This window comes from Sturnira hondurensis, unplaced genomic scaffold, assembly GCF_014824575.4.
Source record: "Sturnira hondurensis isolate 20B ecotype Veracruz unplaced genomic scaffold, ASM1482457v3 Scaffold0018728, whole genome shotgun sequence".
NCBI classification, from domain to species: domain Eukaryota; kingdom Metazoa; phylum Chordata; class Mammalia; order Chiroptera; family Phyllostomidae; genus Sturnira; species Sturnira hondurensis.
In genome coordinates, this window is record NW_028091359.1 from 16377938 (window position 1) to 16393682 (window position 15745).

At 47.2% G+C, this 15745-nt stretch overlaps 2 protein-coding genes across 2 annotated transcripts; one reads left to right on the forward strand and one right to left on the reverse strand.

Annotated features, from left to right (window-relative positions):
- The first annotated feature begins 1794 nt into the window (after positions 1-1794).
- On the forward strand, positions 1795-9091 carry TMEM97 (transmembrane protein 97). Its single transcript, XM_037070229.1, has 3 exons — positions 1795-2034; positions 6842-6986; positions 7864-9091. Exons 1-3 carry the CDS (start codon positions 1909-1911, stop codon positions 8121-8123), a joined length of 531 nt encoding a protein of 176 aa, XP_036926124.1. The 5' UTR covers positions 1795-1908; the 3' UTR covers positions 8124-9091.
- A 642-nt stretch (positions 9092-9733) lies between these two features.
- On the reverse strand, positions 9734-15742 carry IFT20 (intraflagellar transport 20). Its single transcript, XM_037070230.1, is given in 7 exon segments — positions 9734-9950; positions 10404-10507; positions 11135-11220; positions 12386-12514; positions 12675-12708; positions 12710-12907; positions 15561-15742. Coding segments are annotated over 6 exon segments (477 nt in total). The 5' UTR covers positions 12752-12907; positions 15561-15742; the 3' UTR covers positions 9734-9868.
- Positions 15743-15745: the final 3 nt, after the last annotated feature.

Genomic DNA, 15745 nt, shown 5'->3' on the forward strand with positions numbered 1-15745 from the left:
AGTCAATTTACCTGACGGTCTGGGCTCTGTCCCTTGACCTCATCTCCAAAAACTTCACTCCATTTGCTCACACCTTCCCATGGACAGAACCTCTTCCTGACCCCAGGAACTCAGGCACTGCACCCCCTTATCAATCACCCAACCTGCATTCATCCAGTTACTCCCATCACACCAGCGCTGCCTCCTCAACCTCAGATCCATTCACTCCTCCACATTTTCTACTAGCCCTTCGGGCCTCACTCCCGATGTTGCTCACTCCCAATCCAGCTTGAACTGAATGCTGCATCTCTTCAATCACTGTTCAACTCCTCAAAATCACAACTGTCTTTCTGAATGAAGCCCCACCTGGATGAGTCCAACAGCCCTCTTTTGAGCAGGTCTCACTATGGAGTAAAGCACACAGCTTAGGAGATTTGGACCTCCAGACCAACGGGCACCCAGCTCAGCTGGGTGCTCCGCACTGCCAACAATTTCTCCGCCCTGGGAAGCACAGAGCTCCTCTGACCCAACCCTTCCATTCTCTCCAGTTTCTTTCGGGGGCCCAGAGTCACATTTCCTGCTCTCTTCCTCCTGTATGGACAACCTCTGCCCTGTCCCAGAAACTTCCAACAGCCTCCAAGCGAGTGAAAGTACGGTAGTACACCCTCATCTGAAAATGAGGAAGTCCTCTCTCTAGAGCACATCTCCCTGCAGCTACTGCCCCCTCTCTCCCCTCCATAACCGCGTGCCTACTCTCCCTGCCTCCACTTCCCTGCTTCCTTACTCCTGGCCCTGCTGTCATCTAGCTCCTGCTCCGCCAGCTGCCACAGGGCCACCAGGGGGTACTATTCGGTATCGTTGACACAGCCGGCCCTACCTCTGTCTCCGTTTTTGACATTACACTCCTGTTGTTCACTTGTATGTCATTTCCCTCCTCCCATGAATCCTGAGGTTGGGCCCCTCTAAGTTCCCTTCCGGGCTCTCTGAAACCAGAACTTCAACTCCCACCAAAATCTAATGCTCACAAATCTCCATCTCCGGACATGTTCATCCAAATGCCTAGGAGACTTCACTCAGATGCTGCAGGGACTGCTCAGTGTCGACATGGCCGGAACCAAAATTCCTTCCCTTCAACTTGCTTCTCGTTTGTGTCCCTCTTATCTGCGAAAGGCCACCCATTCCATCCCAGAGCAGGCCTGGGTCCAGAATATAAAGATCACTATTTGCTGAATGAATAAATGAATCTTTCATACTCCCTCATTCTCCACAGCCAATCACCAAGACCTGTCAATTTTACCGCCTACTATAACCCTCTGCTTCTTTTTAAGTTGAGGCTGGCTGCCTCCTCTGCATGATTCGGGAGGCTTCCAGAACCCCTAAACTCCGGCCGGACAAAGACCTTGCTTGGTGTTCCCAGGGTCCAAAACTGTCGCGCACGGCGCAGATCACCTCGCACTGCCCGGAAGGCCGTGGTCTATGACGCTCCCTATGCCCTGGGGGCTCCAACATCCATGAAGGCCCAGCACCCTGGAGGCGCTCTGTAAGCGCTAAATGGAGAGAATGAATGAATGGAGTGAACGAAAGCGGTCACGGTGAGCAGCCGCCACTGAGCTCAGTGCCCCTCGCGGTGGGCTGTGAGAGACCAAGCCCGCGGCTGCCCCCCGTGGCACACCCCTGGGTCCTTACACTCCGCCCGGCCACGAGGAGCCCCTCCCCTGCTCGACTCACACGCTATTCCCTGACGAGCCAATGGACACGCGCTCCTCCTCAGCAGCCAATAGAAGCCGCTGACGTACAGCTGAGGGGCGGGGCCAGCGGCCGGGGCGCTGGGAGACAGAACCACGCGCGTGCTGAGGCCTTCTTCCCACGTCTGCCGTGCCACCCCGGCGAGTGCGTCCTCCGACCCAACCCTGACCGGCCTACAAGATAATGGGGATTCTGAGCGCCCGGCGCGGCCTGGAGTGGCTGCTGGGCTTCTACTTTCTTTCCCACGTCCCCAGCACCCTGCTCTTCGACCTGCAGTTGGTGCTGCCGCGCGATTTCTACCCCATCCAGGTAAAGGCGCCGGCCGCGGGTCGCCGAGTCTGAGACTCGTCTGCGCTCTGCGGTTGTGCCCAGCCTCCCATGACTTCTCTCTGCCCTCGTCCCAGTTTTGCTTCCCTTACCCTCCTTCCTTCCTTCCTTCCTTCCTGCCAGTGCTCCGGCCTTCCTTTACCCTTCAATTCGACATCTTCCTCGGGGTTTTCTTTGTATATCTCAGAATCTTCCCCCCAAGTTGCTGGCGGCAAACACTTTGTTCCTTGTAAAACCAGTGGTTTTCCAGGTATGTTTACCTCAGGTCAGGAAACCCCCCAACCTAGGTATGTGCCCTGATTGGGGATCACACCTGCAACCTTTTGGTGTATTGGACGTTGCTCCAACCCACTGAACCACCCAGCCAGGGCACATTTGCAAACTCTATTTTGCCAAGTAAGGTAACATTCACAGGTTCTAGGGATTAGGGGGTGAATATTTTGGGGAGACATTATTCAATCTACAACACAGGCCCAGGTAGTAATACACACTTTCTAAACGGGTCATCAAAGCTCTGCATTAGCCATTATTTGCCTTGAAGAAATGTCTGTGGTTTTTTCAAAGTCTGCGTGGCCAACAGAACTCAGGCTGGAGTTTACAATCCGTGATGTTAAGAGTCCTTTTAATATTAGACAAACATGTTACTCCAGATTATTCCAGACTTAACAGCTGTTGGTTTCTTTATCCTTTCTGAACGTTCCATTCCCACAAGTCCTTGCTCACCACACACACACACACACACAATTAAAATGTGTCCAGCATAATGACTCATTTATATTTCTCAGACTTATTTAATGTTGACTTATTGTAAAAGGTCAAGGGTCAATGCAGGTAGGATCTGGCCAGAAACTCTGTGTGTGTGTGTATCTTAGTGTCTGATGCTATTTTGAAGGCATTTGAAACGTGGACATCCTGGCTTGGAAGTCCTGTTGTTTCTAGTCGTTCTTGCTCTAGGGCGGTGAATGATACTTTAGTTGCTTCTCTTTGGGTAAAATAGTGATAATGATATGATAGCCTTCAGTTATTCTCAGGTTCTCCTTGAAAATATGCCAAAGCTTAACATCTGTTGTTTTTTTCTCCTTAAATAGAAGGAATTTTTCCATAGAACTAAAATGCCCACATATTTGGGCTAAAATTCGCAATTTAAATCTTTCTTGGTTCAAACCAGAGCAACACTTAGAAAAACTGTAATGAAATAGTAAGAATTAGTTTGGATTAGAACAGCAATTTCCAACCAGTGTGCAGCAAGAGATTAAAAAAAGATTTTTTTTTTTTAGCTCTGGCTGGTGAGGTTCAGTGGATGGAGTGCTGGTCTGAGAACCGAAAGGTTGCTGGTTCAATTCCTGCTTGGGACACATGCCTGGGTTATGAGTCAGATCCCCAGTTGGGGGTGGGTAAGAAGCCATCGATGTATCTCTTGCACATCGATGTTTCTCTCTTCCCCTCGCTCTAAAGATAAATAAAATATTTAAAAATTTTTAATTTTTGAGAGAGAGACATTGATATGTTGTTCCACTTATTTATGTATTCAATTGGTTGATTCTCATAGGTGTCCTGACTGGAGATCGAACGCGTAACCTTGTTGTATTGGGATGACTCTCTAACCAATTGAACTACCTGGCCAGGGCCAAAAAATTTTAAAACATGCAATATCAGACTAATTCAGTCAGGGGCACAGACCTCTTTTCCTTTAGACTGTCAAATAAATAACAATAGCCCTAGCTGGTATGGCTCTGTGGATTCAGTGCTGACCGCCGAACTGAAAGGTTGCCAGTTCGATTCCCTGTCAGGCCACACACCTGGGTTGCAGGCCAGGTCCCCAGTTGGGGGGGGGGGAGTGTGAGACACAACCGATTGATGTTTTTCTCCCTCCTTCTCCCTCCCTTCCCCTTTCCCTTTCCCTAAAAATAAATAAATAAGATCTTATTTAAAAAACAACAAGAAATGACAATAGCCAACACAATAGCCGTCCAGTGTGAGTGAATCAAAATTATAACTAATTTTTGTCAGTTGGCAGAAAATATATTTTTTGGTGCACTGTCAAATTGTAGTGATTAGTTTATGTGTAACATGAGATGAAAGGGGTAGAAAATCACTGGATTAGAACTTGGAGAGAATGGGAAGCATTTTGAGTTATCATTTGAGGCTGGGCAGCATTGCTTCTCTTAAAATAAGGAAAACAGGCAGCATCTGGGTCTGAAATCAGTCTGTGCTCTCATTCTAAGCTAGAGAAGTGCAAAATTGTTTAGCAGCTTCTGGTTTAGAATCCCGCGAACACAGGCCCAGCTGAATATTTTTAATGGATAACTGCTAATTTGAGTCCACTGTGACTCGGGTATAAATGGAAACAGTTTTATTACCTTTGCGGGGGGGGGGGGGGGGGGGTTCTTATTAACTAAGAAGAAAAGTTCTTGCCCTGGCTGATCTGGCTGTGTGGATTGAGCATCAGCCTGCGAAACAAAAGGTTTCTGGTTCAATTCCCAGTCAGGGCACATGCCTGGGTTGTGGGCCATGTTCCCTGTTGGGGGTGTGCAAAAGGCAACCGATTGATGTTTCACTCTCAACGAAATTTGCTCTTTCTCCCTCCTGCTCTTTCTTTTTTTTTTTTTTTTTTAAGATTTTATTTATTTATTTATCTCTGGAGGGGAAGGAGAGAGAGAGAAACATCAATGTATGGTTGCCTTTTGTGCATCCCTTGCTGGGAGTTGGCCTGCAGGGAACCAGCCTGCAACCCAGGCATGTGCCCTGACTGGGAATTGAACCACGATCCTCTGGTTCGAAGGCCGGTGCTCAATCCACTGAGCTACACCAGCCAGGGCGTGCTCTTTCTAAAAAGAAATAAAATCTACAAAAAAGAGAGGAAAGAATAGTTCTTATTAATGAGCAGTTGCATGCCAAGATGTTAATAGGATTAAACTTGAACCTCTCCAAATATATATTAATTGCAATCAATCTAGTAACTTCAGTGCTAGTCATTGTTCCAGAGACTGCACAGATGAGCTGGTTTTATCTTGCCAACGGTGCAGCAGGTTCTGTGATTGCGGTGGAACCAAACTTAGTGAGACTAAGTGCTTTGTCTGGAGCCGGCACACCAATCCAGGCGCTCTGCCACCAAGGCCTGAGCTCTTCTTCACTCTGCTGAGGGCCTGTGCCTTGCCTTCCAGCAGCCTTCCTACTGACGTCAGGTGGCTGTTAGGAGACAGCGGACAGGTGATTGTGTTCTAATTGATTACAAGAACAGGCTGATTATTTTAAATTTTACTAATCTCTTACAGCACTGTATAAAATCTACCTAGATTTATGAAATAGGAGGACCAGAGAGCCTGGATACAAATTGAATAGAAAATGAAGTTGACGTGAACCAGAATGCCTTTTAAATTACGCAGTAAATGTTTTAAAGTAAATCTAGAAAAAAAATCTTAAAAAACCACTTAGTCCAAGTTGCTTGTTTTACAGGTGAGGAAATAGAGCCCAGAAGAGGTGCAGTGACCTAACCTTTATGACTGTTTTCTACCACATTACTGCCCTGAAAAGTGCTCAGAAGGAAGCTAAGGGTATTGCCGTAAATTTAAATGTCAAGTCAAGTACAGATTAAGAACTTACTTGGCCAATACGTTGGTTATGCAGCCAGAGCTTTTCTGAACTTAATGTGCCAACAGAATGTTTGTCTCTGGGTGTTTGCTTAAAGCTCACTCACAGCAGTGAGGCCTCTATTTAACAATATGGAGCCTTTATCTTTTGATTAAAAATTAACAGGAAAAGTATCTTTGGATTTTCCATTGTAAGCCAAATTTTTACTTTGGAAGTTGCCTTTGTTAATCGTAATATAAAGATGTATTTGGCTTTGAAGGCAGGTGTGTTGAGATAGTGACATTTCCAGGAGGTTCAATGCAACAGACCTTCATGTGAGCATTCCTGGGCTTTGTCTGGGCTCCTTAAAAAGCCTCCATCCCTCTCACTTCCTCTCTCCGCCTGTAGCCAGGTCAGCACGGATCTGTATCTTTTGATTTGACAGCATAATTATGGGGTGGGGCCCAAGCTAGAATGTGACTGCCATCTCAAGCTTTGACAGAGCCTAGAAGCTATATAGTTTGTGGTTTGGGGCAGAGCCTGTTCTACAAATATCTTACAGGTCTAAAAGAAAAAACCTTGAGAACTAGGGGGTTAGGAACGATAAGGAACTTGAGGTTTGGGGATTATTTAAATTGTCTAAAATTGGCCCTGGTTGGGTGCTGGCCTGCGAACCAAAGGATCGCTGGTTCCCAGGGCACATGCCTGGGTTGCGGGCTGGGTCCCCAGTGGGGGGGATGCATGAGAGGCAATCGCACATTAAGTGCCAGATACTGCTTTTGACAATGGGCAGCACATCTGGATAAGGGTTATCATGGAGTCACAAATGCTGGGTAGCACAAAGGAGCTGGAAGAGCTGAGGAAAGCTTGGAGAAGCTACCATTTGAGTTAGAGCTAGTCAGTTTTTATTTATTTACTTATTTTTAGAGAGGGGGAAGGGAAGGAGAAAGAGCACAAGGGAAACATCAATGTGGGGAATTGAACCGGGAACAAACCGGTGACCCTTTAGTTTGCAGGTCAGCACTCAGTCCACTGAGCCACATCAGCCATGGCGTGAGTTTTTATTAAATGACCATCTTGGCTACATCTCAAAAGCCAGCTGGGTGTGCCATCTGCTGCCAAGGGGGTTGGGTAAGGAAAGACTCTTCTAGTGGGTTAGAGCTGCTGAGCCTGTCCCTGCCAAGTGGTTGTATTCATTGTGATCTTTATCTTTTTCCAGTTGAGAAACCTGCTGAAGTGGTACACTAAAGAGTTCAAAGACCCTCTGCTACAGTACCCCCCAATATGGTTTAAATCCTTCCTGTTTTGTGAGCTTGTGTTTCAGCTGCCTTTCTTTCCCATTGCAATATACGCCTTCTTCAAAGGTTGGTAAATGGGGAAATCGCATTTTTGCTCTGAAATCAGGTCCCAGAAATCTTACGGGAAAGTCACCTCCCAGGGAGAGAGGGGTGGTTCCTGCAGTTCGTGTGAGAGCAACAGAGAGTCTGGTTGGTGGGAGAGGCCAGGACAGCTCCTATAAAGGGACTCGAGTGTGGCTCCACTAATGCCTGCGGTCAGCGGGGCTGCGTGGCCGCCTCCATCCACTGGGTACCTCTCATACATGGGAAACCTGAGACTACTGAAAGACTGACCTTGTTGCTTTTTCTTTTTTTTAATCACTGAATTTTTCTTTTATCATTGGCTTTTATTTTTCTGTCTGAGGTAGTAGAATAAGCAGTAGCATCAAGCTAATTCCTAAAAGGCTTAATTCTTATTTAAAAATTATTCTTAGTGTCCCCATATGACTGATGCTTTTATAAAGGTGGTCATACCGACATACCTGGTAACTAAGCTTGTACAGCGTATTTCCCACTGGAGCCTCCCAAAGACATCTCCTGGCAGCATCTACTGATCTGCTCACCTACATATGCTGTGATTACTTAACAGATGCTTCTGGCTGCACCCCCACCCACACATTTAGACCAAACAGGATTAACTTTTACTGGCCTAGCGTTTTTCTGAATTAAAGTCCAACCCCCACCCTTGGTTCTTTGGCAGTGTGCTAGGGCCCCGGTTGTCACGTGAATTTGCGCAGTTAGGCAGCATTAGAACCCATCTGGTGGTCCATTTGTTTCCACCTGGAAAAGGAGGTGGAATGATTCAGCTGAAGGGAGCAGGCAGGACAACATGGGGAAGGTCATGGGCACCCTGCCGTCAAGAGCAGACCTAATGCTTCTCTCTCTCTTCCCCCGACCACTTCAGGAGGCTGCAAGTGGATCCGCACCCCTGCGATCATCTACTCGGTCCACACCATGACAAATCTAATTCCCATTCTCTCCACGCTTCTCTGGGAGGATTTCTCTAAGACCAGTGCTTTCAAAGGGCAAGGACCTAAGACTTTTCACGAACGACTAGCCCTCATGTGTGTCTATGCCCCCTACTTTCTGATTCCTCTTATGCTTCTGCTTTTCATGTTGCGGAGCCCCTACTACAGGTATGAGGAGAAAAGAAAGAAAAAATGAGAGCGAGAACTACTGGCCCAGCAGAGAGATGCCCACAGGACAGTTTCCTATTGGACCCAGTACAAGGAAAACTGCTCAGAACCCACGTCTCCAGTAGCATTTGAAACACGGGCAGCAGGAGCCACATCAAACCATCACCTTCCAAGGGCACCAGCACAGATCACTCACCTGAGGGTGGGCAGGGGGTGTGGGCTTGGTAATAGGGAAGTGGTGCCAAGGATTTCACTATGTGCCCGGGTCCCACTGCAGAATTACTAACAGCAGCACCAGACCGGAAGCTGGATAAACTGCTAAGAGACACGTCCTGCTCGGCATCTTCATGCCTCACTTGGTCCACAATGTACATGTGATTAATCCCTTGACTCATGATTCCATTCCATCACTATTCATTCAGCAGAATGAACAGTGGGATGTTTGGGGCATTTTTAAGTTTGAAATTATGCCTCTTTAATATTCATTAAAAACTCTCTCTTTCTTGCCCCCACCCTGCTGGGTAGGGGGCAGCAGGAGAGAGAAAGTAATCTGATTCTGAGAGGTTTAAACTTAAGTGTTCCTCAAGGTTCAGCCCTGGCATGACTTTCAGTCAGTAATAGACAAAACTAGACATCTTGCTCCTGTCTTAAACAGCATCTGAGGAGGAGATTTTTTAGTCTTGTTTACCCTCCTGCTGAACCTTAATCCTGTATTTTTACGTACCACATGACAGAAGTTTCCTTCCTCTGAGGTCTGGTGTCTCAAACCCGACCTGAAAGTATGCTTCCTCCTGAGCATAACTTCGCCTGTGCAAAGCATTCCATCTCGCCTCCCCATTCCATCTCATCAGAACGGGCCAGCGGGCCTAACATGTCCAGTGTGTGCATGGAGGGTGTCTTCACATCAGTGCTTGCTGTTCTGTTAGCTTTCTCTAAATTCGTACTCAAGGCTAACTCCAAAAAATAAAACTAAAAAACCCTGTCTGGTGTGGCTCAGTGGATTGAGCGCTGGACTGCAAAGCAGAGAGTCCCAGGTTCCATTCCCAGTCAGGGCAAATGACCAGGTCGCGGCTGGGTCCCCAGTGTGGGGCACGTGAGAGGCAACCACACATTGATGTTTCTCTCCCTTTCTTCCTCCCTTCCCCTCTTTGAAAATAAATAAAATCTTTTTTAAAAAAAATAAAATTAAATTTAAAAAATAAACCTTGTGAACACACATACACAACAATAGAAATTGGGATGGTCCCAGTTCTGTCTTTGCCTTTCTGCTCGCATGTTATATTGCTGTAATGGTTGGGAGTATCATGTGACTCGTGTCCAGTCCAAATAAAGGTAGCTGCTGACCACTGCCTGGTTTTGTGGGCTAGGGAGGGGCTCAAGTCCAAGGTTCTTTTATAAAGGTGTTAAGTGTACATTTTAAGGGCACCAGGAAAAGGTAGATAAGCCACTTGAAAACAATTTATTGCTTTTTCTTCCAAAGGTTTATAAATTTACAAAAACAAAACCGTTTACAGACTTTTCAGACAAAGAATGTAAGAGGTGGAAACCTGGGCTGCTGTGGTCACCGGGTGTTCACCAGATCCGCACGGGCATCTGAAATAAGCCCCCCCTCCCCCCGCCCCCCCCCGATTCATTTCATTGCCTTCAGAGGCGCTGCCCTCCTTTACGGACCCTCTCAAAATGACGCAGTAGGTCATTAGTCAAAGTTACTGGAATGGTACAGAGGTTTTGGTTTGTTTTTTTGCCCTCCTGCTATAAAATGAAATTTCCAGTTCATTTCTGAAAAATAAATTGGTCAATAAATTCATTTTGTTCTGCTTCTACTTTACACAAAGCTTCATATTCAACTCGATACCTGAAAAACAAAATTGTTAGAAGCCCTAAAAATGGATGAAATAAACTAGGCACTTAATTCTCCTCGAGAAGAATACAGGTGATTTAAATGACTCGGAGAAACGGTGTTAGTGTGGAATGAAGTAGTTGGGGCAAGCAGAGGACTGTATGTGCAAAGCCCTTCCCGGGGCCGCGCACGACAGACCTTCAGCCCTGGCAGTGCTCCCGGAGCCGGCCAGCCAACTGCACGTGCACTCATTACTTGGCTCTCATGCCCCCACCAACTACAAGTGTTTTAACATTAGCACGTTTTCTTTTTCCTCCCCATCAAATGTAATTTCATTTTTAAAATCTCCAAATTAGGACAAGTGACACTGTTCCTGGGAGAAGGGTGATAAAAGAATGAGGACTAGAGGTGACTGTTAAGAAGGAAAAGGAGAGCTGCAGTTGAGAGACCCCGCTTTACCTAACTTACCTTTCGAGCTGCATTTTCTTTTCTGCTATTAGTGCTTGGAGTTGCTGCTGTTGGGCTTCTCTCTGCTTTGCTATAGATTTGAGCAAATTCCGAGCACCAATGGCCTAGAAAAAGTGTCACCACAGAAAGTCATGGCTTCATTAAAATCAACTTCAGCATTTCAGTCCTCGACTGTGTGAGGGCCATTTGGGGGCTACCTCACTGCCCAGCGGGAAAAGGCTGAGCCCCAGAGCACCTCCCGACTCCAAAGTGGGCACTGGCCTGGAGCTCAGAGGCAGGCCCAGGAGTGTCCCCAGAGTGTGGCGTGCACGTGTTCAGTGGCCCCTCTGGGTGTGTCACTTTGCTTTGTGTCCTTTGCCAAGTCATCTATACTCCACACGCCTTCACCTCTTCATTTATAAAATAAGGACAAAACCATGTATGTCATGGTGATGTCAAGATTAAAGGAAATGACGGCTGAAAGTGTACTGGCACGTAAGAGTCCAACAGTAGGCTAACGGGACCAGGAGCTGCTGCTGTTTTAAAAAAACTGTGGTACAACTGACATGTAATTTTCAGGTATACAACATATGAGTTAATACTGGTACAGGAAATGCTATTTAAAATCTTGTTTTAATGAAGAGACTCCCCCCTCCGTCCCTCCACACAGAAAAGTCAAGGGGGCAGAAAGATGACAGACTGGTGACCAGGGCCCCAGGCGAAGACTGAGATTAAACACATGATGATCTTACCTTCATCTTCTCATTTTCTGCTTCTTTTGCAAGTTGATCAACAAGCTCAATTAAACCACCAACTATTTTCTGAAACTGGCCAATTTCTTTTAGGGAAAGAAAAAAATGTTTTTATTTTCTCAGCGTCATGGCTGTCCCTCAGCATTCCCTTTCAGCAAGACGGCAGAACTAACTGCCCTTCCTAATTTGTGTCAAAGCAATGTGCGCCTGTTGGCTAAAGCCTGCCACCCTCGGTCTGAACCTAGAGATGAGGAGTTGGGCGTCCAGAGTAGCCTGGGAGCTCCAGGATCTTGAGTGCCCACTGAGCCAGCCGGCTGCCGTCACATCAGGCTGAAAGCTCCCAGTGGGCCCATTCTGTGGATGGACCCCATCCTACTTTCCCAGGAGTGACAGGAGACACAAAGGGCCATGTTCACAAAAGGACTTCTCAGGACCGAAACACTGTCTCCTGACCAGCCACAGACACACTACATTTTAGTTAATGGTGGGGTGGTGGCTATCCACTCGTGGCCACAGCTAATAAAGAGCTCAAAGCATTTACGTGCTTAATCTCCCATTCCCTTTTGTTCAACATCCGTGGGTAAGGCAGAAGCCCATTCCACTGAGGAGTAAACTGAGGCCCAGAGAGGCTGCACATAGAACTCACGCTACCTCTCACCAGGAGGCACTCTCCACAGCAGAGAGTCCCCAGGAGGCACAGAAATCCCTACTCCAGCTAGAGCTCCTATATATTCACCGCCACTGGGCTTGCTTGGCTGCTGAACAGGGCATATCCCGAGTCTCTCTAGTTAAAAAATGACTAAACGAGGTCTGTTGAGCTGCTTCTAGAGACGCCAGTCAATCAACTTTCCAATACAGATAAGCCTACCACTGAGAATACGATTTCTCCCAAGAAATCAAATCATCAGTACATAACTATTTCCCACCCCCAAGCCATAGTTCTGCCTCCAAGAAGTTTAAGATTCCTGAGAGCAAAAAACTCAAAGACGGCGTATCTCAAAAAATACCCTCCTCTATGCATCCCAGTGTCTGTTTTGATTAGTGCTCGGTGTGGGACCACATGAGAGCATAAGAAGACGGTGCACAGGTCAGGCAGGTGGCACCCGGGAATCCCCAGAGCCTGGGCTTGACCTCCAAGAGCCAGCAGCTCCATTCTGGCAGGGCCAGGAGCAATGGTTGGGAGGTTGGGGTGTGGCGCAGCTGAAATAGCTCAAAGCTGAGCAGCAACATGCCTTCCCAAATGATACTCACTGTCCACAAAGTCCTTGCACTCTTCCTTGAGTTCTATGGTCTGCTGGGTAACCTCAGGGTCCAACACCCGCAGCTTGTTCAGCTCATCGAAGTGCAGCCCTGCTTCACCGAGGATGTCCTTGGCCATTGCTGCAAAGAAACCAATCCTGATCCCTGATCACTTCCCAGCCACCCAAGGAAATGCCTGCTTCCAGCCCAACCCCACTCTTGCCCCCAGATACCAATACAAGAAACCCGGAAGTTCCAAAGGCTCCCCCCACCCCTCTGCCTCCACCTTTCTAAGCCTCACCTGTTTCCCTTCCAGCTTCTCTAGAGAAGATCTGTTTCTGAAGGAAGGATAGTGGCAGCCAGGAGGAGGTGTGTCATAGGAGCAAGGGTCAGGAAAGAATAAAGTCCAGTTGCTTGTCACAGGCATCGTTCAACACACATTTCTTGAGTGCCTAGTACATGCCAACTTTGCTAGATGTTGGGGGTACAGAGATGAGTGCAACATGGTACCGGGCCTGGAGAAGCACAGTTTAGCTGGAGGAAGACAGACATGTAAGCTGAAAAATCACACTGTTAAGTGCTTTTACAGAAATATCACTAAAGCGCTAGAGGAGAACAGAGCAGTTGACTTGGGGTGAGGAAGCTGACATTTCAACTAAGTTGTCAGGCAAGCCATAAGCATATTTATTTATCCCGAGTTATATACTCAAAAGGACACAAAGAAGCTTTTCAAATACATTACTGTATTAACACAAAAAGTAAGTAAAAGAAAAAAACAGAGTAAATTAAGTATTAGGCTTAAAAAAATAAGAAACCAAGAATATTACCCAAAATGTATGCCACAGGACTCTACACTTGCCTGAACTGGGACCCAAAGTGGGGTCAGTCTATTTCTAGCAGAAAACACAAAAAGGAATGAACTATCAGCCACAAGGTTTCAAGCAGGAGAGTCAGGGAAGGCATTCCAAGCAGACCGAACAGCCTGAACAGAGCCTGAAGCCACTGAGAGGGCCTTATCCTGCCTAGAAGATGAAAGGACAAAGGATGACCCCTGGTTGGTGTGGCTCAGTGGACTGAGTGCCAGAAATCTGGATTTATGTATCGAATCTGATTGTTAAAGGAAAGCATCCAACTTAAAATTTTAAAGTAAGGGAAAAAACACACCCAATTCTGTGTGGGCTAACTAATGCATGTCTACAGGCTGTCTGTGTATGACTGTGGCCCAGAGCCCTTGGCCTCCCTGGAATCCACTGAAATAAGTAGGCTGACATCTTCCTCTTGAAACATTTGAATGCCCCAGAGCTCCTTATGATCAGGCCTTTTCCCATCCAAGTACTAACCAGGCCTGACCCTGCTTAGCTTACGAGGTCAGACAAGATCAGGTGCCTTCGGGGTGGTATGGCTGTGGACTGATCAGGCTTTTTAAAAAAAGATGTTTTCCAACTTGTTACATGTACAGGTATAGTTTGAGCATTTAACACCTATTGGGCCATTAATCAGACCAACTGCTCTATGAAGTTTCATGTAACCTGAGGGAGCAAACACCTTCTTCAACTTTCACTCCCTTCCCTGAGAGCATGTATTTATTCAGAAACCTGCTCTGGCCTTGGTTGGTCAGTGAATTCAGCACTGGCCTGGAAACCAAAGAGTCACCGGTTCAATTCCGAGTCAAAGAATATGCCTAGGTTTTGGGCCAGGTCCCCAGTTGGGGGCGCTCAAGAAGCAACCACACACTGATGTTTCTCTCCCTCTCTTTTTCTCTCCCTTCCTTTCTGTAAAAATAAATAAATAAAATTTAAAAAAAAAGAATGGAGCTCCCCCTACATACTAAAAAAAAAGAAAAAGAAAGAAACCTGCTCTGGAGATAGAGTAATGAAGAAAATGCTTTGATGCTTCAGTTCCTGACCAGCACACAGATATTCAAAAATGGGGGTAACAGTATGAGGAAAAGCTCATGGTGCTAGGTGAAGCTGCAGCAGTAGGACATATTGTGATGGGGACAGGGATGTCAACAAAAAGCAAAAGTGACACTTAAGCTGAGACCTAAAAGATGTCCCAAAGTTTGCCAAGTGAAGGAAGGAAGAAGGCAGGAATCCAGGCAGAAGGAAAAGCATGTGTGAATATTCTGAGGCTGTAAGGAAATAAACGCACAAGAACCGAAAAGCCAATGTGGCTGAAACAGTGAGCAAGAGCGGAAGAGTGTCAGGGACTATGAGGCTGGGTGAGGAGGCTAGAACTGGCTGGATCATGAAGGGCCCTGAAAGATGCAGTAATGAGCTTGGAGTTTGTTAAAGCAGTAATGGGCGGCAGTGGATTCTCAGCAGAGTGACATAATCAGATATGTCTTTTAGAGAGATCACGCTGACCCAGGATGGAGAACAGTTTGGAGGAAACAAGAGTGTGGGGCTACTCCTATCTTGTTCATCACTGTAACCCTACCATCTAGCATGGGAACCGAACATAACTGGCACTCAGCAATTGTTTGTGGAATGAATGACTGTGAAAACAGAGGAGGTAATTACAGTAACCAAGGCTTAGGGCTGCAGAAAAGTTTCCCAATTTGAGCTGCTTTGTAAGTCAGTTGTTAGGACTTAGTAAAGAATTGATAGAATGTAGTAGGGGTTTGGGGATGAGTGAAGGAAAGAGTCAGACAAGATGCCCATGTTTCTGGTTTGACACAACTGTATGTCTGAATGAGGTGGATAAGACCAAAGGAGTGGAGAGAGGGGGTTCCCAGCTGACTATCAGATTCTCTCCCAGCTACCCCCACACGCGCGCCTGCGCATCAGAGAAACACCGGGCACAAAAGCCAGACGGAGCTCCCTGGAGATGAGGGCAATGACACCCTCTCCGCCCCTGGCTCTCCCAGATCCACTCTAGGCACTATGAGCAGGCTCCATCGATAGAGTGTGGGGACGGGCACTAGACCAGAAGTTAGAAAGATGTGGGTGTTGGAACTGGCTGTCCTCACTACATAAACTCCTTGAACTGATCTGAGAAGCAGTTTCCTAAGATCGTTGTGAGCATCAACGCGTCGGGCTCCAGGCCCAAACTGCGTGTAATACCGCTCCCAAAGAGTCGGGTGAAATTTCCACGTTTCTGGAACTGCCTTTCCTCGGTGCGCGAGCGTGTCCGGATCGTCTCGCCCCGGCCCCGCTCGTGTCCCCCGACCCGAGTCACGGCCTACCTTTGGACCCCGTAACAGCGGCGCGCTGCAGCCCGGTCTGAAGTCGGCAGGTAGCTCCTCTTTCCGGTCCCCGACAGCTGGACTTAACCAGCCAGACCTAGCCGCTGCCACGGCTACAGGACCTGTTTACACAGAACGTCACTACTTGACACCGGAAGTATTTACACCCGACTAACCTGCAGAGC